This window comes from Periplaneta americana, chromosome 2 (genome assembly GCF_040183065.1).
Source record: "Periplaneta americana isolate PAMFEO1 chromosome 2, P.americana_PAMFEO1_priV1, whole genome shotgun sequence".
Taxonomy (NCBI): domain Eukaryota; kingdom Metazoa; phylum Arthropoda; class Insecta; order Blattodea; family Blattidae; genus Periplaneta; species Periplaneta americana.
In genome coordinates this window covers 186,389,534-186,417,182 of record NC_091118.1, presented here as the reverse complement: position 1 = coordinate 186,417,182, position 27,649 = coordinate 186,389,534, and the positions used below count along the sequence as shown (strand labels likewise).

The 27,649-nt window shown below is 36.2% G+C and overlaps 1 protein-coding gene across 1 annotated transcript in view; it reads right to left on the bottom strand.

The window, feature by feature from the left end:
- Positions 1-5,587: 5,587 nt before the first annotated feature.
- The window catches only part of LOC138694936 (guanine deaminase-like), a 31,476-nt gene continuing 9,414 nt past the window's right edge, over positions 5,588-27,649 (bottom strand). The window contains exons 5-10 of the mRNA XM_069819142.1: positions 18,328-18,546; positions 15,115-15,222; positions 14,169-14,276; positions 13,158-13,323; positions 8,143-8,289; positions 5,588-5,966 (exon numbers count right to left, since the gene is read on the bottom strand). Of these exons, the coding sequence (XP_069675243.1) occupies positions 5,770-5,966; positions 8,143-8,289; positions 13,158-13,323; positions 14,169-14,276; positions 15,115-15,222; positions 18,328-18,546 (945 nt within the window). The 3' untranslated portion in view covers positions 5,588-5,769. The remainder of the gene's footprint in view (positions 5,967-8,142; positions 8,290-13,157; positions 13,324-14,168; positions 14,277-15,114; positions 15,223-18,327; positions 18,547-27,649) is intronic.

Here is a 27,649-nt window from a genome sequence, read left to right as displayed (position 1 = left end):
TAAAGAGCAGCAATAATGTCTTTGAGGGCCGCGTAAAGAGTACCTTTGATCTATACTGTCACAGCTCTATTAAAGTTTCCAACCACCGGTTATGCGCTTGTCTGCAGACCCGAAGCTGCGCTCGGGCGCGGGTTCGATTCCCGCTTGGGCTGATAGCCTGGTAGGATTTTTTTCCGAGCTTTTCTTCAACCGTAAGGCAAATGTCAGGTAATTTATGGCAAATCCTCGGTCTCATCTCGCTATCACCAATTCCATCGACGTTAAATAAACTCAGCTAACCTAGTTAAATTAGTAAATAAATTCAGTTTCCAGTCTTGTTCCCTGGGGTAAAGAAAAGTGGATGACTGACAGTTCCTTAGAATACACTCAATTCTCTCTGCATAATACCCCCTCACAGCTTTGGTAGTGTTACCTGCAAATTACAAATGTGTGATAATGAATTCCCATTGACAAACTGTCCCAAAAACAACAAAACAAATAAAACGTCAAATACACATATCCCATCGCCTTTTTCGTTTAACGCTCGTCATCGACGTTGTGACGTTACATTGTTTTTTTCATTGTAGCCAATATTGTAAATTTTCACCAACTCAAAGGGATACTAAATAAATATCTATCGTGCTACTTTACTATTAAAAATCGTAATATATCGATTTTAACAGCATGAAATATAAGCGATTTACTTTCAAAAATATATTACATTGAAATAGGAAAATTCGTGGTAACATGGATTATATTTTCGAATTTTCTCAGTTGCTGGCATTGCTACTGTACGGATATTAGACAAAACACTGTCACAGCGCACTGCAGCGACTGATGGTGACAAAGCATTGAAGATTTTGAAATAATTTCAAATAGCTACAAAGAGTAATCTTGTTCGTATAAATTATTGGATTGCTATCTACAATGACAGACTCGACAAATAAGTCTAAAGTAGATTTAGGACTTCTCGAAGAAGATGATGAATTCGAAGAATTTCCGGCAGAAGGTAACTTATACTCTCAGACCAGATACGTTTCCCCGTTATTGTTTTTAAATTACTTCTATTAAGAAATTAAAGTTACTAAATAAATCATGAGGGAAACATTCACGCGATATTCGTTGTGTGTCTGTTTACCTGTATATAGGAACAAATCTACCCTAACATTGCGTGCGACTTTCAGTAATCGCTAAGCGGTTTTTAAGGCAGGCTTTACGAATATCAACCCTTACAATTTAATTTTCTTTCTGTCTTTAATTGCTTCATTAGTTAAAGCTCTTCGTCCCACCCTTGGTTGTGTCGTTTGCTTCTTAATAGTTCATATCATGTTTATTGCTAAACTAGCGCTGAGGTATTTCTTCCACCTATTTACTCTTCTGTTCTTCTTGGTTATAGTATTCCCACTTTATTATAGGTAAACATCTATTTTCAGATTGGACTGGAAAGGAAGAAGATGAAGAGGACATAAGTGTGTGGGAAGATAACTGGGATGATGACAACGTGGAGGATGATTTCAGTGCGCAATTGAGGTTAGTATATTGCTGTATACTTGAGGGTATAATAGGTTGATTACTTATGGCTTATTCTTTAGTCTTTTTATGTATTGACAATCGTTTAAAGAGGCACTTTGGAACGCTTCACGTTCACAATACAGGAGCCATCAGATTTTCACATACGCCAGTTATGAATTAACTCAAGTGTCTTACGAGATTGTGGAAGTAAAGGGGTGGGGAATAAAAAAACTCTTCTTTTTTCTCTTTTTCTCCATTTCTTCTCACTTCCTTTTACTCTTTACTATCTTCACAGCACTTCAATATCACCACATATATAGACATTATATTAACTATACGGATAAATTTCAGAACACGGATTCCTTCCTTTCCCTCTTACTTCAAAATTCCAACCTTGTGCACAGAAAATAAATTATTGGCACTGAAAAGTGCCTTTTCGTAAGCATGATGATGTGCATTTGACAAACTGAGACAAATCTGCTATTTTTAGTATTTTAAGATATAATTTTCAGTGAGGAATCCGTATACTGAAATTTTCTCGTGCAAATAAAACTAAGTTTGTTCACTCAGAAATTAGACATATACATTTGTGATATTAAAATTTACTTACCATGTAACACAACAGCCCACTTTTATTAAAGTCGTCTAAGTCTGTCTAACCCCGTCTCTCCAGTTACATTATATTCCAGCTGATCGAGGTCCTTTACCAATAAGAGAAGTTCTAACTTGCAATTTCTTGCACTATGCAAAGCCCAACTTCACAAGCAGACATACACTCATAGTGCTCTTGACAGTATGAGATTGAATTTCAAAGTGTTAGTACACTTTATACAATATCTGTCGTATAATTGAATAGGTATGTCCGTCAAATTGCTTATCAAAATCACAGTGCTATTAGCAAAATATTACAACATTTACAGTGTTAAACGTTTTCGGCATAAACTGTCAACTTCAGAACACGTAACAATACCAGAATATGAATAGGTACTTACTTCGTGTGGAAGCATTATGGCTGAGATACATGTTGATTACATATTACTTATTTAAAACTAGATTGTATATGAACATGGACATATAAAATGAACGTTGCTGAATGATAAAATAAAATTGCATTATATATAAAATTCATTTTATATATCCATGTTCATATACAATTTTATTATGGTGATGACGATGGCATCTTGAAGATCTCTGATCTCTCTTCAGCTTAAATTTTTCTCTTCACTTTACAAAGGTTTTCGGAATGGTGCCTCTTGCTCCAAAGAAGAGACCAGTAACTATGATTTTTTCAATGTTGTATTTCGCTGATAGGTACCAATACTGAATCGTGGGCTCGTAGATTTTCTTTTTCTCTTCATTCACTTCAGATGGTTGAGTGCCTGAGATTTCAAATCTGATCATAGGATAAATTATTTTGGCTGTTTCATTATTTATATGTATAGTTATGATATCGATTCTACAATTGCTCCCACCATCAGCAATACAATGAACTTCCTCATGGACTTCTAAATTTTTGGATCGAAGTGCATCTGCCATTATAGAACATATGGTGTTGTGATGTTTTATTCTGAGTACTTATCCCTGTGGGCAACTCCCAAGCACATGTAGTAAAGTTCCATACTCACTGCAGTGGGTTGTGCCTGTAGAGTGGCCAGAGAGAGAACGTAACAATGAATTTTCGTGTTTATTTCGTGTTGGTTAGTAAAACTTTTTTTTGTCCAATGGCAGGCCCTTAACTTTCTATTATTCGCTCCAACTCTTATGAGCATACTCAAGTCACTAGTTTCGAGAAGCAAAGATCACCTAGTTCAAGAGACTATCCAGAGTGCACCACAGGTAGTGAATCTACATTGCACTTGTAATGAATTATGATGGAGAATTGTTGGAATGTCACAGGAGAACTGAAGTACTCCAAGAAAACTCCTGTGTTGCCTGGACCACGGGATTGCCCAACACAAGTTATAAATTCAGGGTAGATCGGAATTTGAACCCAGAGTCTCTGACTTGTAAACCCAAGCGGTTGATTAGTATAACCTAATATTCTAAAACTGAAAGCAAGATTTCGTCATTTTTATGCTAGTGTCATAAAATGAAAATGCAATTCTAAAATATGTTGTTGTTGTCTAGTGCCTTGCATCTGGCAATGAAGCTATTAGCAGTCGTGCTTTCCAATACTTTTGAACTGTAGTTTCTTCTGATCTTAATGCTGCACAGGTCTTCAAGTGATCTTCATTCATTTCTGCTGGATCGTTACACAGGACACATATTGAAGCTGAGATACCTATTCTGTAGAGATGACTTGCTAGACAGTCATGATTTGTCAATAGTCTGAAGGCTGCAACTGCTGTTTTCCCTGGTCTCTGGGGGATTATATCTGGGTGTGGCTTACATGTAACTGTTTTCTTAACGGGCACCAGTTTTTACAATGTGGCAGTTACATCACCCGACTTAAACCCCATTATGCAAGAGGCACCGCACCTGTCGTTGGTCAACGGGTCCTTCGGACCTAGCCGGGAGGACTAAATAGATGGTATTTAGATCCACCGACCTTTCCCTCATGTGCCGCTGAGGGACGCTGTTGAGCTGTGATAGACCAGCACATATGTAAATGGCATTTCCTCCATTTTAGATGAAACTGTTATACCGCTGTGACTCTGTCCCCAGATCCTCATCTGTTAAAAGCAGGGTGTACCATGGGCAGGTTGAGGTTGGGAATTGGGTAGGAGAGGCTATAGGAGGCGCATCACTACCCCTTACACCCTTATATACTAAATTGAGAATTTGTCACAAGCTTCGGTATTTCACTTTGTACGCTTATGAATTTTAATATTGGTGCACATGAAATAGACCCATTACAGTGCACTTTGTTGCTTAGTTGCCATTACAGTGTAGTTTTTCGAAGGCGTTGGAATAATATTGCTCTAAATTTTCATTGCAAAATATATTGTATTTGCAATTTTAAAGGAGAAGTGCGCACAAATGTGCATTAGTTTTGGGCTCTGCTGTATTCCAGCAGCGATTTTCTCTTTAAACACGCACTGAAGTGGTATCTTGCACATGGATTGTCACACAGTTTACACACGCATTCTGGTGATGGGTCGTGATAGTTTGACCTTCTGCAGAGTTTGTGGTGATAGCCATTTAAAAATATGATCATGCAAAAATGTTGTACAAGTTTGTAAAGTGCATTACAAAATCACTTCCCAACCTTGTATCGTAATATACTATTACATGAATTCTTTCCATTCCCTGGAACAGTAATTCCTAAATAGTCTTTGTTCGTAAATGATTTCAGAAATGGTGGCATATATTTACACAATTTCGTGGTCTCGGAGTATTTTATAAACTAAATACCAGAACACATTTCCAACATCTCTACAAGAAATTTGAGAAAATGTTCATCTGCAAATGCCTGCTGATGTGTTTGTATCTAAAAATAGCGTGATAGGGAAATTGCTAGTTATATCTATTATCAATTTTATAGGTGACTCAATCATGAAATTGCAGAAGTGTATTAATTGAAGCATGAAAGTCAACCACTAATCTGTGAGTCTTCATGCGAAGACACCTGATGGCCATTTTCAGTATTATTTCACCACAGATTTGTGCTTCTTCATACAAGAGTTTAGGCCAGACCTGCAGAACTGTAGCTCCTCAGAGCGACTTCTTTCCTCCACTTTCTTACCCCACCCACCTTTTCTACCTGTGCTGTCACAGCGTTCTAGTTACGCTCGGCTGCATCAACATTCATTCTCGCGGCGGAAGTCTATCATCCCGAATAGAAATGGAGGCTGACGTCATATTTTCCCTACTTGCGAGTTCTGCAGGCCTGGTTTAGGCAGTAAATACTGAAGACAATCCCATATTAATTTATGGGAAACTATATGCGTTTTACTGGGGGAATAATTTACTTTTTATGAATTGCTGTGGTCTTAATAAGATTTCTGTTTTGTTTACAGGGCTGAGCTCGAGAAGCAAGGAATTAAGCTGGATCCCTAAGTTAATATCTTAAATAACTGTAAATTATTTGGATTTAATTATGATGTTCGTGATAAGTTTATAAATTCTCTGTAAGAAACAAATAAACAATGTGATATATTTTTTACTGATTTATTATTTCATATTTTTTGTCAATATAAGTGATTTATTTTAATTGTATAAAACCTTTAATTTGTTTTTATAGTAATAATTTGTTACATTAATGTAAATTTAATAGCACAGTGATTGAGCAACATACTTTGTATATTAAGTACTCAAAATGCAAGTCAGTAGACAGTTTTATTTCACTTGACGTCCAGCAACAAACACCTTGCTGATATTACGGTCATCACCATTATACAGGAACTTCTGCACCAATGCTTCAGTCTTGTAAGGTTGTAGGATGTCGATGGGGCCTGGATTCATCATGTTAACAATCAATGCATCAAAATCTTTGTTGACTTTGAAGTTGCCAATTTTGTCATCCAATGCAACAGCTGGAAAATAAAATTAAAATTATTGTAACAGCTGATACTGACAGCTTGTTAAATTATTATGCTGGTAAGGATGGGCAGAAGTCCTGACATACAATTCTATAAGCACAAAATCAGCGATATGGGTACAGCTCACCAGTTAAGGCTCCCCCATTCACAATGAGATCTGTATCGATACCTGTTGCAAGTAGCAGTCTCACAATACTAATCCTAACATGTATCTGACTGTTAGTTTTATAAGTACAGTACTTTAGTACGATTCTTGGCATATCTCAGTGCAATCCCTACCCAGAGATCCGATTGAGGGACTACTGTATTTTACCTCCGGAGAATTTTACACTAAGGGACTCCATGGGTCATAAGCAGTGAAAAATATAGTGCGACTGCATTGGTGTTAATGCAGCTTATGTGGGTACCTCTTTGTTACTTGTTAGCTTAAACAACAAGTTTAAGCCCCCTCACCATGACAAGGTGAGTACAGATGGATCTCTAAATCCTAATAATGGGACATCAGGAGCAGGGTATTATATTCCAAAATATCAAGAAAGTTATTTCATACCATGTTCATCCTCCTCCAGTCTTGACACTGAATTGCTAGCTATTGATGCTGCTCTTCAGTGTGTTACTCAAATTTCTGAAAAATCTATTTGCATACTTACTAACTCCAAGGGGGCTATATTTAATATAATTAAATATGTTGTTGTTTTCTAATGCCAGGCGTTTGACAATAAAGTCATTTGACCTCTTGCACGCCAATATTTTTCAAAGATATTATCATGACCAGCCACTGAAGCACAGATTTTGAGGTGTTCCGAATCCATTTCTTGGTTTGAGTTGCACAATGGGCAGTTAGGGGACTGATATATTCCAATTCTATGCAGGTGTTTGGCCAAACAATCATGGCCTGTTGCCAATCTAAATGCAGCTACAGACGATTTTCGTGGTAAATCGGGAATTAACTGTGGATTTTGATGCAGAGAGTTTCATTTTTTTCCCTTGGGATTGAGTTATCAAATTTTGTTTGTTGAAGTCTAAGTATGTACATTTAATAAATCTCTTCACAGAGTAATACGTAGATTTAGTAACAGGTCTGTAAATAGCAGTGCTGCCCTTCTTTGCTAAAGCATCTGCATTCTCGTTTCCCAGGATTCCACAATGGGATGGTATCCATTGGAATACAATTCTTTTATTGAGTGATATTAATTAACTCCAATAATTAAATATGTACCAAACCTATATGCACATAGAATTATTCCAATTCATAAACAACTAAGTAAACTGAAAGAACTCCAAAAGGAAATAACATTTCAATGGATACCTAGTCATTGAGGTATACCTGGAAACGAGAAAGTCGATAATATTGCAAAATAGGCAACATATTTGCAACCAAGACCTCTTCAAGTGATATCTCTATCCAGTGCTTTTGCTTCAGTAAAGTCTCATTTTACAAACCTATGAATCAACAATTGGCTCGCTTCTGACAAAGGAAAAATTTTACAGTCTGTTCAAAAGAAACCAAATGACCTGGAAATGTACAAAAACTTGCCCAGACAACATTTTTAACAAGAGCCAGAACAGGTCACATTGTCACTCAATTGTACCTACACCGATTTCACATTTCTGATAATCCTACTTTGTCTGTGGTGTAATGGTCATGATGAAGATCTGGAACACATTCTTTTATACTGTCCATCCATAAACCACAAAAGAAGTAAATTAAAATCATCAGTACCAGTTGCAGAAGACACAGCCCTGCAGTATATATTGACTACACCCCAACTCTGGCTACTAGCAACAGGCATCTATAATGAACACCGATCAAAATATCCCTCATTTCTCATGAAAAACAACTGAATAGACTACAGTGGACTATATGTTGTCAGCAAACAGCTGGATACATCAAGAAGATTGATTGATAAGTACAGTACTATCCCATCCTAATACAGTATTCCATATTGGATTATAGACTGAAATAAGGCAAGGTAAACTAAGTAGTATGTCCATTGGTAAGTAATTTCGTAACTGAATAAAGTAATATACACATAGAATCCCTCTTATCTGGCACCAAAGGGACCAGGTTAGTTACGGATACGAGATTTTGCCGAATAATTGAATAAAATATTGGTATATCACTATTACCAATTTTTTTTTAATATGGTCCCCAATAATTTAGCAATACCTGTAGCTCCTCCCAGTGTAGCAAGGTAGAAAGCCTCATGATACGTAAGTGGAACATAATTTTCATCCTTGAAGGAAATGTGAATTGAAACATCTAGGGTGTTGCGAATAGTGTCCAAGATAGAAGGGCTGTATCCACCAGATACATCTGGAACAAATGATAAAGTTGTATTATGTAGCTGTTTATACTATGCACACATTTATACTACAGTCTTAATCGACTAACAGAACAAAAGGAATTAATTATAATGAAAACAAAAATAAATTTTTATTTTCCGACTACCACCAAATTATAAGGTTCGTTCCAACAAGTGGTTCATGGATCAGTTCATGTACGGTTCCTGTACCATCTTATGCGCATGCGCTAGTTGAGCATCTGCTATGGGATTGAAACTGGACTGGACACTGTTGGAATGCTTTCGCAGATCGTTATGTACTAAATCCAGAGATGCTATAACTGTGATCATCTTTGCTAAGAACGGGATGCTTATTATTATCATTTCACAGCTAATTCTAATTGCAGAAAATAGAATTTCGATCATTTTCTATTAAAAGATGACAAAAAGTATGGAAGGCAAGAATTCCGCCAATTCAATGTCGTGTACTGGGGGACTCTCATTTAAAAATAGTTTTTTTTTAATTATTAATTTACGTGCGTTATGTATTATACTTTTAATCAAAGCTGCATGTTGAAATTGTAATTAACTATTTCAATACCCAAATAATTTCCATTCCCTTTATTTTTCGCGAAAATTTAAATTAAATCTCTAGTTTTATTATTTGTATGCACTGTCACTTTTCATCTTAGCCTCATTGATGTGAACAGTCGATCATGTCTTTCTTCAGTATCCAGGAGACGTTGGTGAGCTTATACGCATGTGCGTCTCGTGTACTCTTTCGTACATGCCTCATTCTGCGGACTATTTCTGACCGTTCCAAACCAGTGTCAAAAGCTTGTTGGAACGCCCGACTGCAGTACATGTTTCCAGTTCAGGACTGGTTTGGATTGTGTTGGAACACTTTTTCTTTATGGCGCATGCTCACAATAGTTACGGACGGTTCCTGACTGTTGTTGAAACAAACCTATTGTTATTCCTTTATAATGCAGATTCACTAAAATGAAGTGATTTCGATATTCACATAATTCATTGCATGAATATTAATTGCATACACTAACTAAACTGTAATGCTTGGATAGTTCTCTTCAGAAGGGAAATAAACTAGAGTCTTGTGCCATGGATTTACAGCACGTAAAAGAAATCTGTCTCTGGAGAAAAGGATTCTAGGCAAAATTACTGCCCATTTAAGTTTCCTGTTTTGATACAAAATTCTGGCCTTGTAAGATAATGCACTGGTCTCTAATGCTCGAAATCGTAAGATATTAAAAAAAAAAAAAAAAACTGGTTCATAGCATGTTGCAATGGCTCTGACCTATAATGTCATCTAAAAGGAACAAAATTTGATTAATTGTATCAGGTATCTGATATTAAGGATGTAGACACAATGGACTCATTCAGCCTAAGTGCTCAAGGCTAATCTATCCCATCTCTCTACGTCAAATATATTCCTATACAAGATGTAACAAAAAGGTATGTAAAAATGTTAGGGAAATATTTCTCACATGTAGAGAATGAAAATACACTCAGGGACAAAAAAAACCGGACACTTTAATATTTGCTGGTATTTTGCAAAACATTATCTTCTCATACAATATTATGGTAGCCATCTGTTGTTATGGAGACATGTATACATTGTTGATTGTTTTTTGTTTTATAAACAAGCCATTACAACCAAATATTCCAATTTTGCTTTCGGAGTCTCAGCTATAACAATTTTTTCTCAACCATTTTGTGCTTCATTATCGTTATCATTCGTTATTTCTTTATTTTTACATTTTCTGAGTTTAAGTGGGGTTGTAACATTTGTCTTAAAACAAGATGCGACCTGAAGATGTGGCTCGAGCTGTAGCCCTTTACGATGATGGACGCAGTGTATGTTACATTGCAAATGTTATGAATATGGCTAGAAGCACAACCCATGATGCCATAAAACGGTATAGAGAGACCATAGAATATACCAGAAGACCAGGTTCGGGTCGTCCAAGAGCTACAAATCCAAATGAAGACAGGTATATGGTGTTGAGAGTTCTTAGGGAGCGCAACCTGCCAGCTACTAGTGTAGCCCAGCAATTTGTTAACATGCATGGACGCCCAATTTCGGCCAAAACAGTTAGAAGGAGGTTGAAAGCAAGTAGACTGATATCAAGTAGACCTGCAACTGGTCCCAGACTTCTCAGGATGCATAGAGTTGAACGACTGCGTTTTGCAAATTATCACAGGGATTGGAGAAATGGACAGTGGAGCTCTGTTCTGTTCACCGATGAGTCCCGTTTCAATCTGTGCTCACCTGATGGACGTGAAAGAGTTTGGAGAAGGAGGGGAGAACGATTTTCACAGTGTTGCATTTCCGAAAATGTGCCATATGGAGGTGGTGGAGTGATGGTTTGGGCAGGAGTGTGTACGGATGCTCGTACAGAGTTGGTTTTTGTTGAAAATGGAAGACTCACAGCTGATAGGTATATAAATGAATGTTTGGCTGATCATGTTGTGCCATTTGGCCAATTTGTAGGTGATAATTTTGTTTTAATGCATGATAATGCACGGTCGCATATTGCCCATGCAGTCGGAGATTATCTTCAAGAATCCATGTTCTTCCATGGCCAGCAAGGAGTCCAGACATGAACTCAATTGAACACGTGTGGAACATGCTGGGACGGCGTGTTAAGAATAGACCACCGAGACCAGAATCGTTACAAGAGTTGAGGCGAGCACTTGGTGAAGAATGGGAACTTATTCCTCAAGAAGACATTGCTAACGAAATTGAGAGCATGCCAAGACGTATGGATGCAGTTATTCAAGCCAGAGGGGGTAATACCCGTTACTAAAAAGAGTTTTTAATGTTTAAGGCACCATAAAATGAAAAAAACAGACCAAACGATGCCATAGTTATACGCCCTTTGTAATTTTTTGTAAATTTTCTCATCAGAGATTTTTTTTTCAAATGTTGTCGTATAAGGTGCTAAATGAAACATTATTTTGTTTAAATGGGTTTTGTTTCGTTCTGAAATAATTTGCAACAAAATGCAAGCAAATATAGAAGTGTCCGGTTTTTTTTGTCCCTGAGTGTATATTATATAAACATGGGTCCAGAAACACTTTATTTCTGTGTTAGAGCTCATATTCTACAACTTTGCGTACATATCATGAGAAACACACAGGAACATACCACATGAAACTCTGCATTGCAAGAAGTGTTCAAAATGTTCTCCATTAGCACGAATACATGCATCAACCCACTGTCGCACTGCATCCCAGAGACACTGATATATCCCTGGAGAATGTCTTATTGTTTCGCAGCCTTTCCGCAATACGGGCACGAAGACTCTCTACATCTTGCATCGAAGTTTCATAAACAAAAGCTTTCAAATGCCCCCATAAGTAAAAAATCTAGCGAGTTTAGGTCCGGATAGCGTGGAGGCCAAGGAATTGGTCCACCTCTCCCTATCCATTTGTCACGGAACCTTTCATTTAGCAAGTGATGAAGTGAACTGCACGACCTTTGTATGTACAGTGCATATCAACACTGGCAGTGAACCTAAGAATTACATCACGATCCCACTACCATTTATTAGACATAAACACTACTATATCTTAAAGACAATATATTTTGCATATTTTCATTCCATTATGTCCTACGGAATAATATTTTGGGGAAATTCTGCAGATAGTAAAAATATATTCTTATTACAAAAAAGAGCCATTAGAATAATAGTTGGAGCAAAGGCTAGAGAATCATGTAGATTATTTAAAAAAAAAATCAGAGATTCTAACCTTAACAAATCAATACATCATCATCATCATCTTCCTAACAAGTATTAGGCCAAGTGGCCTGTTACGGTCTCAAACTAGAATTTTCAGTCCATCTCTTCTTCGGACGACCCAGAGATCTTTTGCCATGCGGATGGTAATGAAACAGTGCTTTTTGAATTCTGCAGCGATTCATTCGTTCGAGATGACCCTTCCACTGAAGTTGATATTTGCTGATGAACTGTATAATGGGTTCTACTTGAAGTTCTTGCATTATGTCCTCATTTTTTTTATGATCCCAGCGAGTATATCCAGCTCTCATGAACCTCATCTCACTTGCTGTTATTCTACTGACATCCTTATTCAATACATATACTCTACAATAAACTTCCTATTATGTAATAAAGAAATTTTTCCAACTAACTCAGCCATACATAGTATAAATACCCACAGAAGGAATGATTTTCATACGCCATCATCAAATTTATCATGCTTCCAAAGGGGAGTACATTACATGGCGATAAATATGTTCAATAGTCTTCCTGAAGACATTAAGAATCATAGCCAAAACCCTGCATTATTTAAGGTAAAACTAAAAAATTACTTAATATCTCACACTTTCTATTCTGTAGATGAATTCTTGACATTTCACAGTACTGTGTAAATATTATAATACTATTAAATGGTAAACATATTACATTGTATAAAATATTATTGTTATTAAGGTATTAATTCTGTACATATTTCATATTTGCATTTTATATGTATTGCATTTTATTGTTAACCGTAAGAATTGGACATGTTCTTTATTCTATGCTATAAAGCAAATGTAAGAATATTCTGGAACGAATAAATCTATCTATCTATAGTCAGATTACAAGCTGTTTGTAAACTGGGGGAGGACTAGTCGTATAAAATGAGCTCTAACACGTAAATAAAGAATTTCCGGACTCATGTTTATGTAACATATTTTCAACCTCTACATGTGAGAAATATATCCCTAAAGTTTTGACATACCTTTTTGTTACACCCTGTACAGAACATATATAATTCTTCTACTTTAGTCGCCATTTTACACACAGAGCATTTAGCACATCACATGGACATTGACACCTCTCTTGACTTACTTCAATCACAAATTCCATCATACCTGTACCCAACCCAACTTTGACACCAGCATTGATCAGTCTGCGAACATCACACAGACCACTCTTAAGGGAAGTGTTGGAATTGGGGCAATGTGAAACAGAAGAACCTCGGGCAGCCAATACAGCCAATTCATCATCAAGAAGATATACTCCATGGGCCAGTACTGTCTGCAAAAGTATTTGGATATTATTAAGATATCGAGATAATTGAATAAATAATGACAAAACACTTCATATCTATGTATATCAATATAAAATTATCAACAATAGATCCATTAATATGTTATTAAAATCTGAGTAAATATGTAAATTAAAACTATCAGTAAAAATTATTTCATTTATAGATATATAAAAACTTCAAGATACATTTTGAAAGTTACACATATCAAAGGCACATATTGAGTATGAAAAGATGAATTGGGAAATTTAACATCTGCAGGCACAATTCAGTATCTTGCAAAACTTTTTATTACTAATGTAAAAATTGTAGTTACACAAGAATTAAAAGAAAACAGAAGGAAAACATACAAATCACAAAAACATTGTATAGATTATAGCATACAAAGTTTTCCAGCAAAGTCCATTAAAATCACACTTAAGTACTGTATGACCATGCTTGTTTCACAGGAAAAAGGAAAATTTATGAAAATTATTTGTTGTGGTAGGATGAATCTTAAATTTCCTCGAATCCAAATCCTAAGTTTCTCGAATCCTTCATATAAGTTCTGAAAGATTCTGCCAGATGGCATATTGAAAACAGTGTGGCACTCAGGGCCACTACAAGGTAATACTGGTGATCTGGATACTACCAAAATTGCAACTATCACTGTTTTTTTTTTATTAGTGAACACTTCTAATCTTTCCAAAGTTTTAACAGTGTTTTAGGTTAGGATTTTAAAGATTCAAATGACGAAAAAAGCGCCAAGATTCGAGTTTTGGAATCTCGAATCTTTTGCAAGATTTGAGGATTTGAATGTCCCACCCTCGTTATTTATATGGTGTGAACAACTTACCTTCTTTGTAAGAAGTTTGGCTTTATCATACACATCAGCATAGTTCTTACAGTCTGGGTACAACTGTGCCACAGCTGCAACCTCTCCACGATTCTCTGAGATATGAGTCTAGAACATCAGAATTCAATACATGTACATGACTTTGTTGTTGTTGTTCTTTTATTATTATTATTACTATTATTATTACAGGGACGGGAAAATTTCGCTAAAATAGCCAAATACGTCACAGCATGACATTATTACAATTAAAAAATTGATTTCATAAAAGCAACTGATTAATAATTGATTTAATACAGAGGTTGTTCTCAAGACTTGTAGCGGTATTTTTTCTTTCTTTCTATCAAGCCTGTTTTTAAGCTCCCCACTCTTTGTGTACCCTTCCTACTTCCCCTAGCGTGCCTGTAGTATTTACTTATTGGCTTTTAAGGAACCCGGAGGTTCATTGCCGCCCTCACATAAGCCCGCCATTGGTCCCTATCCTAAGCAAGATTAATCCAGTCTCTATCATCATATCCCACCTCCCTCAAATCCATTTTAATATTATCTTTCCATCTACGTCTTGGCCTCCCTAAAGGTCTTTTTCCCTCCGGCCTCCCAACTAACACTGCCTGTAGTATTATTATTATTATTATTATTATTATTATTATTATTATTATTATTATTAAATCTCCAAATATCAGGTAATCCGATGTCATAATACATACCTTCAATAGGTTTACGTGAAATGTTGCTACCAAATTAAATCATAAATATGTTTGTTATTTACATTTAGTATACCTGAGCAGAAAGTATTTAGTATTTTAGTATTTATTTATTTATTTATATAATCTGGTAGAGATAAGGCTGTCAGGCCTTCTCTGTCCCTCTACCAGGGGATTACAACTACAATATGAAGAATAAAGTTACAATTAAGTGGCTTCTGAGCACTAAATAAACTGAAACCTACCTGAACATGCACATCATATTGTGACGCAAGATCTCCCAGTTTCTTCATGAGTTCCATATCACAACTCAGAGCAAATCTTGGAGTTATGATTGGCATGACCAAATCATTCTACAACAAAAAAAGTATATTAAATACAATTTACTGATTTGTCGGAAGAATTGCATATATGCACCAACAACAAAATGACCTATGTACTGTATGTGCCCTTCTTCCAGCAAATCTCTTCAATTAATAAGTGCACAGATATGTTTCTCTAACGATTCTATCATATACAACACAAGCCAAATCAAAGATCTTAAGAAATATTAAACATTATTTCTCGAGCAGTAATGTCCATAGCATTAATACACATTGCTATAAAAAAAAATCGACAGGGGTTTTAAGGAAATCTCAATGACTGCATGAAACGTCCATTCTCGAATTAAAGTAATAAAGTTTTGTTTCTTTAACAGTGGAGTGTATTGTAATATTTCTTGTATATGCTGAACTAGATATTTCCTCATGGGCACCAACAACAGCGTGCAGCCTATAATCTACAACAAATTACCTCAAATTTTGGACTTAGCATTTCTACAGATAAAACTAAAGTTTTGGCCTTCAAAGGGAAATATCCTATTTAAAGCAAAATTTGTATTAGTGCCACTTTAATTGAACGAGTCAACTCTTAATTTTTTGGATTACAAGATGTCATTTAGTACAGATCAAGATATGCTAAACAAAATATCAAAATATATTAAAGTCACTAGGGTAATAAATAAGTTTTTAAATAATCACTAATACAGAATCACACCAGACTCCAAATCTATCATACTCTTGTTAGACCTGTTCTAAAATACGATAGTGGATATGGATCATCAGGAAGACAGATGAGAAACATCTGACAGCAGTGGAGATGAGGTTCATGAGGAGAATCGCAGGTTGTTCCGTTCTCGAACATCATGAAGAACCCCAATTGTCAAGTACATTCAACAATATCATGCAAATTGGAAAACACACGTAGAACAAATGCTCCGAATACCTAAACAGATCTTGTCCTATGCTCCACGACATCACAGGAATTTGGGACGTCCTATGAAGTGTTGGCAGGAGACTGTAACATATCCACTAGGGTCTAATACTTGATCTGTAAACGTGCATACGTAACTCATATATCCGATATTTCCAGGACTATTGTGTGGAAAACCTCGAGACACATTAAATTTAATAGAGTGAGATGGAATGCGTGGAAAATGAGACACGAAGTTCATTTTACACTTCTGTTTCCATGCTACCTCGAGTGACTACAGAGTAAACATTTCATGCCAAAATGTTACAATTTTTCTCTCCTTGTAGGTCGAATATAAAGTTTAACGTCAAAAAGAGATGAACTACTTGCAGAGAAATGTCAATTCAATTTCATGTTGTACGTCACCTTGCCCGAAATCTACTTCACAAAAACATTTTGCATCTTCAGAGTTAATAGAAGAAAGAAAAACCCTAAATAGGTCTTCGTTTCCCTGGGTTTCTCACACCTGTTAAGTGACAATGTTCAGGATGTGTGCTGACAGCATGAGACTTATTACAGTATTGTCAGAGATGACCGACATTTACAAAGGCGATCCTGAGAAAGTAGCTGAAAACAACCCGTCAACTTCACTGGATGAGAAGATTTCAACAAACGTGTTAGAAATATACTACATCCATCAACAGGGCACAAGCAATAGCATTTCTAGCCACATAACTAACAGACTCGTCTTTTATTTTCAGCAGTGAAATAAAGATCTCTCTCTCCCATCACAACTGGATATGTGCCTCTTGTTCTGGTAGCTCAGTGTGAGAGTAGAGACTTGCCATTCCACAAAATCATCTCTTAGCACTGAGGTCCCAACTGCAGTAAATATTTGTGGCGGACAAGATCCGAGGTTCGAGTTTTTTTTTCGAAAGTTCTTTTATTTCCTTAAACATTGCTAGAAACCACAGAATTTCGTATTTACTTTTGAAAAAATTCGCGATAAAAATATATCGTTAAAAAATGAAAAACAAGCTACTTTTAGTACTAATCAGAACATTCATAATTTTGCTACAAGCACACATTAGATCTCCATCTACCCTCTGTGAGAAAGGAAGAGTTCACTATTCTGTATTATTGTCTTCAATGCACTGCCTAAATTACCTTTAAAGCTTTGAAAGACCACGAGAATAAAATTAACAAAATTTCATCATATTTATACCTTCTACTCAACTGATAAACTTTGTTTGGAAATGAAATGAATCTACTTACTATGTATTAATTACCATCTATGCATTATATATCTTTGTATAATTTTTTATTCATTTCACACCTTAAAGCTACATTGCTGATTATTCTGAATATATAACTGACTGTCTTAGTCTGTACTAACGGGTTTCTCACATACGACGCAACTTAAGGTCTCAGCATTGCTCGGAAAACATTAGCTTGGCAGGAAGGCAGCACTCACCAATTGAGCAGCTGGCGGCCTCTCCCCCCTCCCCCCATTTCTGGTAACAAAATTAGTCTTGCAGACACCTTAGCTGTAAACAATGCGTATTACTCAGCCTCGTTCAGTTCTGTTTGTTGTGTGATTAAGTACACGTTTGTTCATTCTTATTGTGTGTAGTTTTGTTCACTATGTTGTATATCAGGGAGCAACGAGTGTTTATTGTGTTAAACTATTCAAGAACAGAGTCGTATGTGGAATGTCAGCTTCCTTTTATACAGAAATTTCCCGACGTACATGTTGTTCCCAATAAATCGACAATATGCAGATTACTAGAAATTTTTTTTAAGACTGGGTTCGTGTTAAACATAAAGAAAACTAGAAAACCAAGCATTCTAACTAAGAAAAAATTAGATGAGATAGGAACGGCCTTAAAAAGAGGTCCGAGAAAATCGTTGCCTCGTTTAGCACTTCAATGATTGTGATTTCAACAATTTTGGTAGCCGAAATTCATCGAGTGTTTAATAACGTGTACAAAAGGTGCCAGGCTTCTCTAGAGGCAGAGAGACGTCATTTTGAGCACATTCTGTAAATAAAGGTATGCTTAATCTCGTCACATTACTTCTTAGTTTACGTACAACTCAGGGGAAATGAGCCAGGCCATGACGTGGCAACTGTGCTATGTGTGTGCGATAGACATTCCATGGGAGATATGGGCAGACGATTTCATTGTACGTGACAAACCCTGTAGTATTCATATGAGCAACAATCTTACGTCTTGGCTTTTAAGAAGTTTGATGAAGTCTTCTGTATTTTGGTATGACTCTTCTGTTGTTTCTCCATACCCTTCAGGTGTATCATAATTCATATTCACTTTCCCAATAAATGCTCGCTGACCAAGGCGAGCCACAATATCTGCCAGAACCTCCGAGCTGGACAAGTGGATTGTTGCGAAATATGTTGCTGTAGTGGTACCATTTGCCAAGGTCTTTTTCTGCAATATATGAAGTGAAACAATTCCTAATTTTTAACTCATGGTAACAAAATAATGTCTTATACTAAGCATATTGTTTTTAAATAATTGATTAAATGGCGATCTTACTTGTGTTAATTGTGTAAGCATGTGCGGTGTAAGCAGCTGTTTCGGTGTTTCTTCACACCATCCTCAGAGCCTACTAGATCTCGGAGTCATCTCGAACTTCGCCGCCTGTTGTGTGGGTGCGTTCGAATGTTGAAAAGTGTTTAAATGTGGTGTCAAATAGTGCGTGTGTTCTGAAATTGATCTGTGTGTTGAGAACTTGATCAGGGTGTGTTTTGGTGTGTCTGTATATTTCATATTGTATCTGTGCGTAAGTGGCTAATCATGACAATATCTTTGAAAAATATTGGAGTGCAAGAGGTCAAATGACTTTATTGTCAAATGTCTGGCATTAGAAAACAACAACATATTTCATATTGTTCTAGTGTGTCGAGTTTTTCGTTTTTGGGTTGTATGTGTAGGATTTCCATGTCTGTTATTGTATGTATGGTTAGCATTAGTTATGTGTTCGTCATATGTAGATGTATTGTGTCCTCTGGTTATTGCTTTAATGTGTTCTTTGTATCGAGTTTGGAATGATCTGCCTGTCTGTCCAAAACACACCCTGATCAAGTTCTCAACACACAGATCAATTTCAGAACACACACACTATTTGACACCACATTTCAACAATCAACGCACCCACACAACAGGCAACGAAGTTCGAGATGACGCCGAGATCTAGTAGGCTCTGAGGAAGGTGTGAAGAAACACCGAAACAGCTGTAAGCCGCACATGCTTACACAATTAACACGAGTAAGATCGCCATTTAATCAATTATTTATATTCAAGTGTTAAAAGTAGTGTACGAAAGATTCAACATGGATATTGTTTTCATTATTGAATAACTATAAGCAACTAATTTAGATACTGATAATTGAGTGAAATAAGCGTTCTACATTAATCTGAACACATGCGTGGCATATACAACTTACTGGCATTATAACTAGTAGTAACACACGTGTTTAGTGGGGAGATCCAACCACTCTCTTGCACAGGAGAAAACGAATTGGTGGTGATTTAGGCCTATAATCCCGTACAAATAATGCGACAGTAAGAGGTAGTAACAAAACTTTCTGTTGATCTTACTTTTATCAAAGTATTTACTGAAAATAATGTACACTTTTGTGGAATCACATTGGAGAAACTTGCAGATATTCAGGGAAGAACACAGCAAAGTCCTTGGAAATCTTCACACCAATTAGTAAAAAAAATGAAAAATGTCACTGTAATAAAGTTGCAATTTATAGAACCAAAGTTGGCTTTATTCGACATATAAATCTAGCTACCTGGTTACATAAACAAATACCTTGGATACATAAACAAAACAAAACAGAAGAATCGATCATTATGGATATGGTCGATTTAACTATAAAACTCATTACATTCTCCCCTAGGTCAGTATTGAATATAGCCCAGTAAGTAACTCGGGGGGTTTCACTACTCTGCCAGAACGAGATACCGGTATATTGTTCTCGTTTGACTTAGTCTCGCCATTTCTTCCATAAGACTCATTCAAATTGGGATCACTCCTTTCTGTTATTCTCGGGCTTTGTGAAGATTTAGAAATAGCTGTATTCTGGTTGTCATCATTTTCGAAGTCTTCCATTTGAATTTCATCCCTCTCCTCAAAAACAGACATCTGTTCTTTCGGAGCAAGTTGTCGATTCGATACAGTCATCTCTCTTCCATTAGATGTTCGGACATAAGAATAGGTAGGGTTTGCCTCTATCAACTGAAATACTTCAACTAATGGATCGAACTTGCTTGCACGAACGTTACTTCTCATGAATACAGTTCCTGGTGTTGTCAATCATGTCGGTAGCATAGATCCATTTGCAGAGCGTCTGGAGTGTGAGAACATACGTTCATGTGGTGTTGTGTTAGTTGCTGTACATAACAGAGATCGAATAGCATTTAAGGATTCCTGAAGAACAGTCTCCCATTGTATAACTGGAAGACCTCGAGATTTTAATGTCAATTCTATAGTCTTCCAAATTATTCCGTTATATCTCTCAATTTGTCCGTTCCCTTGGGGATTATATGCTGTAGTGCGGCTAGTTGCTATTCCTTGTGAACAAAGATACTGTTTAAGTTGCTGCGACATAAAAGCAGAACCTCGATCAGAATGGATAACTGACGGACTCCCAAAAATCGAGAATAAAGTTGATAATCTGTGTATGACCGTCGAAGTTGAAATATCACTGCAAGGGAATGCAAATGGAAATCTGGAATACTCGTCGACAATTGTGAGTAAGTATACATTGCTAGTTGCCTTTAAAATCTATATTCAGACGCTCGAAAGGTGATGTTGCTTTAATTAGTCGATCTTCTCCTTTGTAGAAACGAGGTTTAATTTCTGCACACACCGGACATGATGCAGTCATCTTCTTGACATCTTCTAAGGAATACGGGAAGTTACCACAACGAATAAAATGTGCCATTTGCACTACACCAGGATGGCAGAGAGACTGGTGAAGCTGATAAAGAGTAGGAATTCTAGCAGATGAGGATGAGCAGACTCTGGATAATGTATCAGCTACTGTGTTATCCTTTCCAGGACGATAGACAATATCAAATTTGTAACGTGATAATTCTAATCTCCAGCGTTCAATCTTCTCATTTTTTATTTTTCCATGTTTAGTACAATTAAACATGAAAGAAACTGACTTTTGATCGGTTAACAGCGAAAATGGGCGTCCTATTAGGTAATGCTTCCATTTTCTCAGTGATTCAACAATAGCGTAAGCCTCTTTCTCTACAGCAGAATGGCGACGTTCATTTTCAGAAAGGGTTCTAGAAAAGAATGCTACTGGCCTTCCAGACTGGGACAAAGTTGCAGCTATAGCAAAATCAGAAGCGTCAGTCTCAACCAAGAATAGAACTCCTTCCTCTACAGAGACTACAACTGACTTGGTGATATCAGATTTTATTTCCTTGAAGGCAGTACAAACATGAATAGGAATAGGAAGTTCTCTGCATTGTATTAAGGGTCGTATTTTATCAGAAAAATTTCGTACCCATTTAGCATAGTGTGAAAACATCCCAATTGCTCTTTTTAGTGACTGCTGATCTTTAGGAATAGGTAGATCCAGTAAAGGACGAATACGATCAGGATCAGGTTTAATAGTGTTGTTTATAATTTGATAACCTAGGAGGTTAATGGATTTTGTAGAGAATTTACATTTGGTTTCATTGAGAATAAGGCCATATTTCTTTACAGCTTCAAGAAACTTTCTCAAGTTTTTATCGTGATCTAGTTGACTAGTACCACACACAGTAATATCGTCAAAGTAAGCATATACTCCATTTAGTTTTTCATTACTGATAATTGAATTAATCACCCTCTGGAAACATGCTACTCCATTCGTAATCACCAAATGGAATTCGCAGAAATTGATAAAGTTGTCCACAGGCTTCAAAAGCTGTATAAGATTGCTCATATTCAACAATGGATATCTGATGATATGCACTCTTTAAATCGACAGTACTAAAATATTGATATTTAGCTACTTCTGAAACAATGCTTTCAATACTAGGAAGAGGGTACGCATCAAGTAGTGTAAATTTATTTATGGTTTGTGAATAGTCAACAAGCATTCGCTTCCTGTGATCAGTACTCGAAGTAACAAGAACTTGTGCCCTCCACGGCGATGTACTCTTTTCAATTATGCCTTCACTTAAAAGTTTGGCGATTTCAGATTCTATGAATTTGTTGTCTTCTCGTGAATGTTTACGAGACTTTATAGCAATAGGATGATAATCCTGAGTGAGATTAGAAAATAATGACACAGGCGATATGGAAGCAGCAGCAAGTCCACAAACATAAACGGGTTCATGAGGTCCCCAAAAACAATTTCAATAGAAGAATGAAGTTTGAGTATATCATGCCCAAGTACTATATCAGCACACAAGTCATCCATAATTAATAGCACGACATCTCGATAAATGTGATCATCAAGTTCTATAGTAGCATTACAGCTACCTCTCACATGAGAAATGAGTACTGATGATGCCATTGCAATCTGCACATTAGCAGGTGTCATTTCAAAATTATGCCTGTTTACTAAGGAACTGTTGATGAAGCTGTTGGTACCTCCTGTATCAATGAGAGCTTTAGCTTGCACTCCATTAATTTTAACTAGTAAGATAGATTTATTTAAAAAAGTAGTTGAAGCCCCACAGAGAGTACGACTCGAACTAATCCAAGCATCTGAAAGTTTATTGTTTCCATCTGTTGCAGCTGTTACAGCATCATAAACTTTCCTTTTAGATTGACATACCTTAGCAAAGTGTCCTTTCTTCTTGCAAATATTACAAATAGCATTTAAAGCGGGACAATTACTTCTCATATGACAATTGAAACCACAGAAGAAACACTTGTTAAATTGTTTTTGCGCAATGGCTAGTACACTATCAGGATGATGTGATTCATTAGACTTCTTATTTATCTCTTGCACATTACCTGATGCTGCACTGACTGATGACACATTATTATGTCCATATTCTTCTGATTGTCTGAAAGCCATCTCCAAGGCACGTGCTTAGGAAAATGCTTCATCTAATTTTAATGTAATATTTTCTAAAAGACGTTGTCTAATCGGACATGATAATAGTCCAGTAATAAAAGCATCGCGGATGCATTCATTTGCGTTTTCTTCTGCTGAAACTGCTTTAAACTTACAGTCCTTCCCCAATAGTTTAAGTGCTTGCAGATATTCATCTAAAGTTTCGTGTTGCAGTTGTCGTCTTGTAGCTAGACGGTGTCTTGCAAAAATTTCATTCGTAGGTTTTACAAACACAGATTCAAGGTAAACTATAGCTGCCGAATAGTTGTTACAATCTCTTATAAATTAATAAACTTTAGGAGATATGTGATTTATTAACAGCTGAAGTTTCAGCTCTTCTGTAAGTTGTTCTCCTGCATTGGCTGCCAAGAAATTAGTAAAAGTATTCTTCCAGTACTCCCATTCCTGACATGATGATTGCGATGCAGGGTCCAAATCTAGTCGTTCTGGACGCAAAAATTTCTCCATGTTCTTTCTTCTTCTCCTTTTACTTATTAAATTCGTTGAAGTACATATCTTAAGAGAATTTAATCAGTACAATATTTGTTTTATATATGTCGAATAAATTGTAATAAAGTTGCAATTTATAGAACCAAAGTTGGCTTTATTCGACATATAAATCTAGCTACCTGGTTACATAAACAAATACCTTGGATACATACACAAAACAAAACAGAAGAATCGATCATTATGGATATGGTCGATTTAACTATAAAACTCATTACAGTCACAAAGACCAGCATTAAGAAGACTGGAAATGCTGCACTTTTACCCTTATACAGTGACAGTGGTTCATCGATTACAGCAATGGAATCCAGTCACTTGAGTGAATTTTCTTGAGTGGACGTTGCAATCTGTTTATGTTGAGCCATCTCAATTAGTGATGGCAGAGGAAGCCTGGTTTCATTTAAACGATTATTATAGCCACTCTCAGAATACAAGGCACTGAAGCCCTCAAAATCCTCATTTAGTGCATGAAGTGGGTGTGTTGAATGGCATTACTGCACGCAGGGTAATTGATCCCATTTTCTTTTACGATTAGAGGCATTAGAAAAAGTGTTTGATGGTCCCATAATAGTCAGGATGTTCATCTGCTTGTTCCCCAGATTTAAATGTTTGTGACTTTTATTCTTGGGGAAATTAAAGCAAAACGTGTATGTGAGCAATATAATTATATACTCTTGACGAGCTGGAGAATGAAATCAGGCGAGTGCTGACAGAAATTACAAGGACAGAGTTTGCAAGAGGTGTTACAGAATTTACAACATCGATGAGATTCTTATATTCAGAAAAGTGGACATCATTTTCAACTTATGCTTTGATAAAAGATAAGATCAACATAACGTTTTCTTACTACCTCTTATCAGCGCATTATTTGTATGAGACTACGGGCCTAAATCACCACCATTCACCACCAATTAATTTTCTTCCTGTGCAAGAGAGCGGTCAGGTGTTCCCACTAAACACGCTCAATACAACTGATTATAATGTCGGTACCAGTAAGTTATATATGCCATGCACTGTATTAGTAAATATATCATGCATGAGATAAAATTGTGATCATTAATAATCAAAGCTTTTGAAATCATGTAGTAAAACGCAAATGCTGCTACTTTACTTTCTTATATCAGGCATAAGCTGTGTAAACATAACACAATTGTTACATTTTTTAAACAAAAAAGAACAATATGACAGAAAAAAGTGAAAAGCATTTGATTCATTCAGCATTCGTGTTAAAAGAATGTGTGAAATAACTACAAAGATTGTAGGCCTATTAAAGACACAGAAGCGTAAATACATACTCAGAAAATAAAAAGAACAAAGTCGTTAAGTTTTACATTCTAGAAGTTTCAATCACATCCAGCAAGTGACAGACAGAGCAAGTTTATAATGTTTAATCTTTTTTGTTGTCAAGCACCGTTTAGGGATTTAAACTGGGAGGGGATGGGAGGGGAATCCAGATATATTTAGACTTAACATTTTATACAATTTGTGTAAAATCTTACACATCTAAACGCAGTAAAAGTCCTAACATGAGCTCGCCTTTACTGACCAGTTAAATGCTGTGCTTTAAAAAAAAAAACGCTACGTTATTCTCATTGCAATAAATTTATTAATTTGTCATACATTAAAATTATTCATTGCTTTACTAATAATTTAAGGAGTAGCACTAAAAATTAAAGTGTGGTGTAAGTAACTTTTTAATACTATACTAAAAACTACACTATCAATGCAGATAACATTTTGAGCCATAATTTCATGCACGCAAAAATAAAGGGTAACTGTCATTATTCCAAAGACCACATGATAATAAGTTTAGGAAAGATTTCAAACAAAGAGTTTCAGATAGCACTGCAACGCAAAGAATTTCAATACTCTAATTTAATTTTAGCATAAACCTGCATTTTTGACGAAAAATGTACCGATAAAATTCCAAGAATATTTCAGTTTCATAATGGTACATAAATTTTGTACCTTTAACTCATATTAAAGTGAAAGGATGCTGTTCAAACAAACATTTAGATTTCAGACGAATATCAATACGAAAAACTGTCCATGAAGTTCCTTTGAGGTTAAATTTTGTATTTTGTAAAACGTAAAGGTAGGCCTAAACTCTTTACATGCCATGAAGGCACATGGAGGCAGAGTTCCGTGGTTCTGTGACCTTTGGTACTAGAATGAGGTATTGTGGTCAGAACCATGCTCTAAATGACTTTTACCCCTGTGAAAGACCCGTATCAATATGACAGGAGTCTGAATGGACCCTGGGGCCATGGAAAAAATCCGAACCACCACCTGGGCTTGAACCTGGAGCCTTCCAGTTGATCTACCAACTAACCTACTCAGTTGCTAACTAAATATTCTGCAACTTTAATTTAACAAAATTCCTCATACTTACTTACTTACCAGCTTTTAAGGAACCCGGAGGTTCATTGCCACCCTCACATAAGCCCGCCATTGGTCCCTATCCTGAGCAAGATTAATCCAGTCTCTACCATCATATCCCACCTCCCTCAAATCCATTTTAATATTATCTTCCCACCTACGTCTCGGCCTCCCCAAAGGTCTTTTTCCCTCCGGATTCCCAACTAACACTCTATATGCATTTCTGGAATCACCCATACGTGCTACATGTCCTGCCCATCTCAAACGTCTGGATTTTATGTTCCTAATTATGTCAGGTGAAGTATACAATGTGTACAGCTCTGTGTTGTGTAACTTTCTCCATTCTTCTGTAACTTCATCCCTCTTAGCCCCAAATATTTTCCTAAGAACTTTATTCTCAAACACCCTTAATCTCTGCTCCTCTCTCAAAGTGAGAGTCCAAGTTTCACAACCATACAGAGCAACCGGTAATATAATTGTTTTATAAATTCTAACTTTCAGATTTTTTGACAGCAGACTAAACAAAATTCCTCATAGTATTAAAAAATTCCAAATTCATATTGGAACTCATATTGGCATAAGAACTCATGATTAAGAGATACAATAAAATTCTGAGGAACAGTCTGTTCGATTTTCAAGTTTCAGTGGGCAGATGAACAGTTAAATGATATGTCATCGCAAGTTCTTTCGAAATTTTCGAGGCATCGACAACCGTCAAAGTAATTTTTCTTTTTAAAGGGCAGTTACTTTATTTTTAATCATGATATAATAATCACAGCATTCTCCTCTAGATGCAACAAGCCAAACTGTAGATCACTTCCTACTACCTTAGTATTGCTTCTTGTGCACCATGGTAATTGTTATACCAGGACGATTATGATCTTTCATGGGCCAGTTAAGGAAATGCCGGCATGGGAAATGGGAGTATCCTATGAAAATCAGGTTTATTCATTACAAATACAATCTTGATTCGCTAAGATTTGAAACCAAGTCTCAAGAGTAGGAAACTTACACTCTAGCCATTCATCCAACAGTGCGAATATGAGCAAAACCTACAGTATTAGGAAACTTTCTTCCATGCTAAAGGACACAAATTAGAAGTCCGGAAAGTAACGTACTTTTACAGGCCAACTCTGATGTTTTGTTATTACATAATTAACAACAAAGCTTTATTTTTATTAACAACTGAGCCAACTCCCACTAACCCAGTAATAACACCAAATCTAATAAGACTTCAAGTATGCTGAACAAAAACCAAATTAGAACAACATAACATCATGCGAAGAATCTAAATAAGGCTCACTAAAGGTACAAGGACTCCTCTTGAGAGGTTGGTCTCTCTTTCATTACCAATCTTACACCAATGCTGGATGTGGCAGGACGTTCTCTATTGCTGAAGTGAGAAAACCTTACTAGTTTTGAAGTGTCTTCTCCTCATTCACCTAGATAAAAGTAGTACTTCAACCTACAGCTCTGTTGGAAACATTTCCAAAACTTATGAGCAAATTTAATGTAAACAATAGTGTATCTACACATGCATTCAGATAATATATTCACAAACTCTC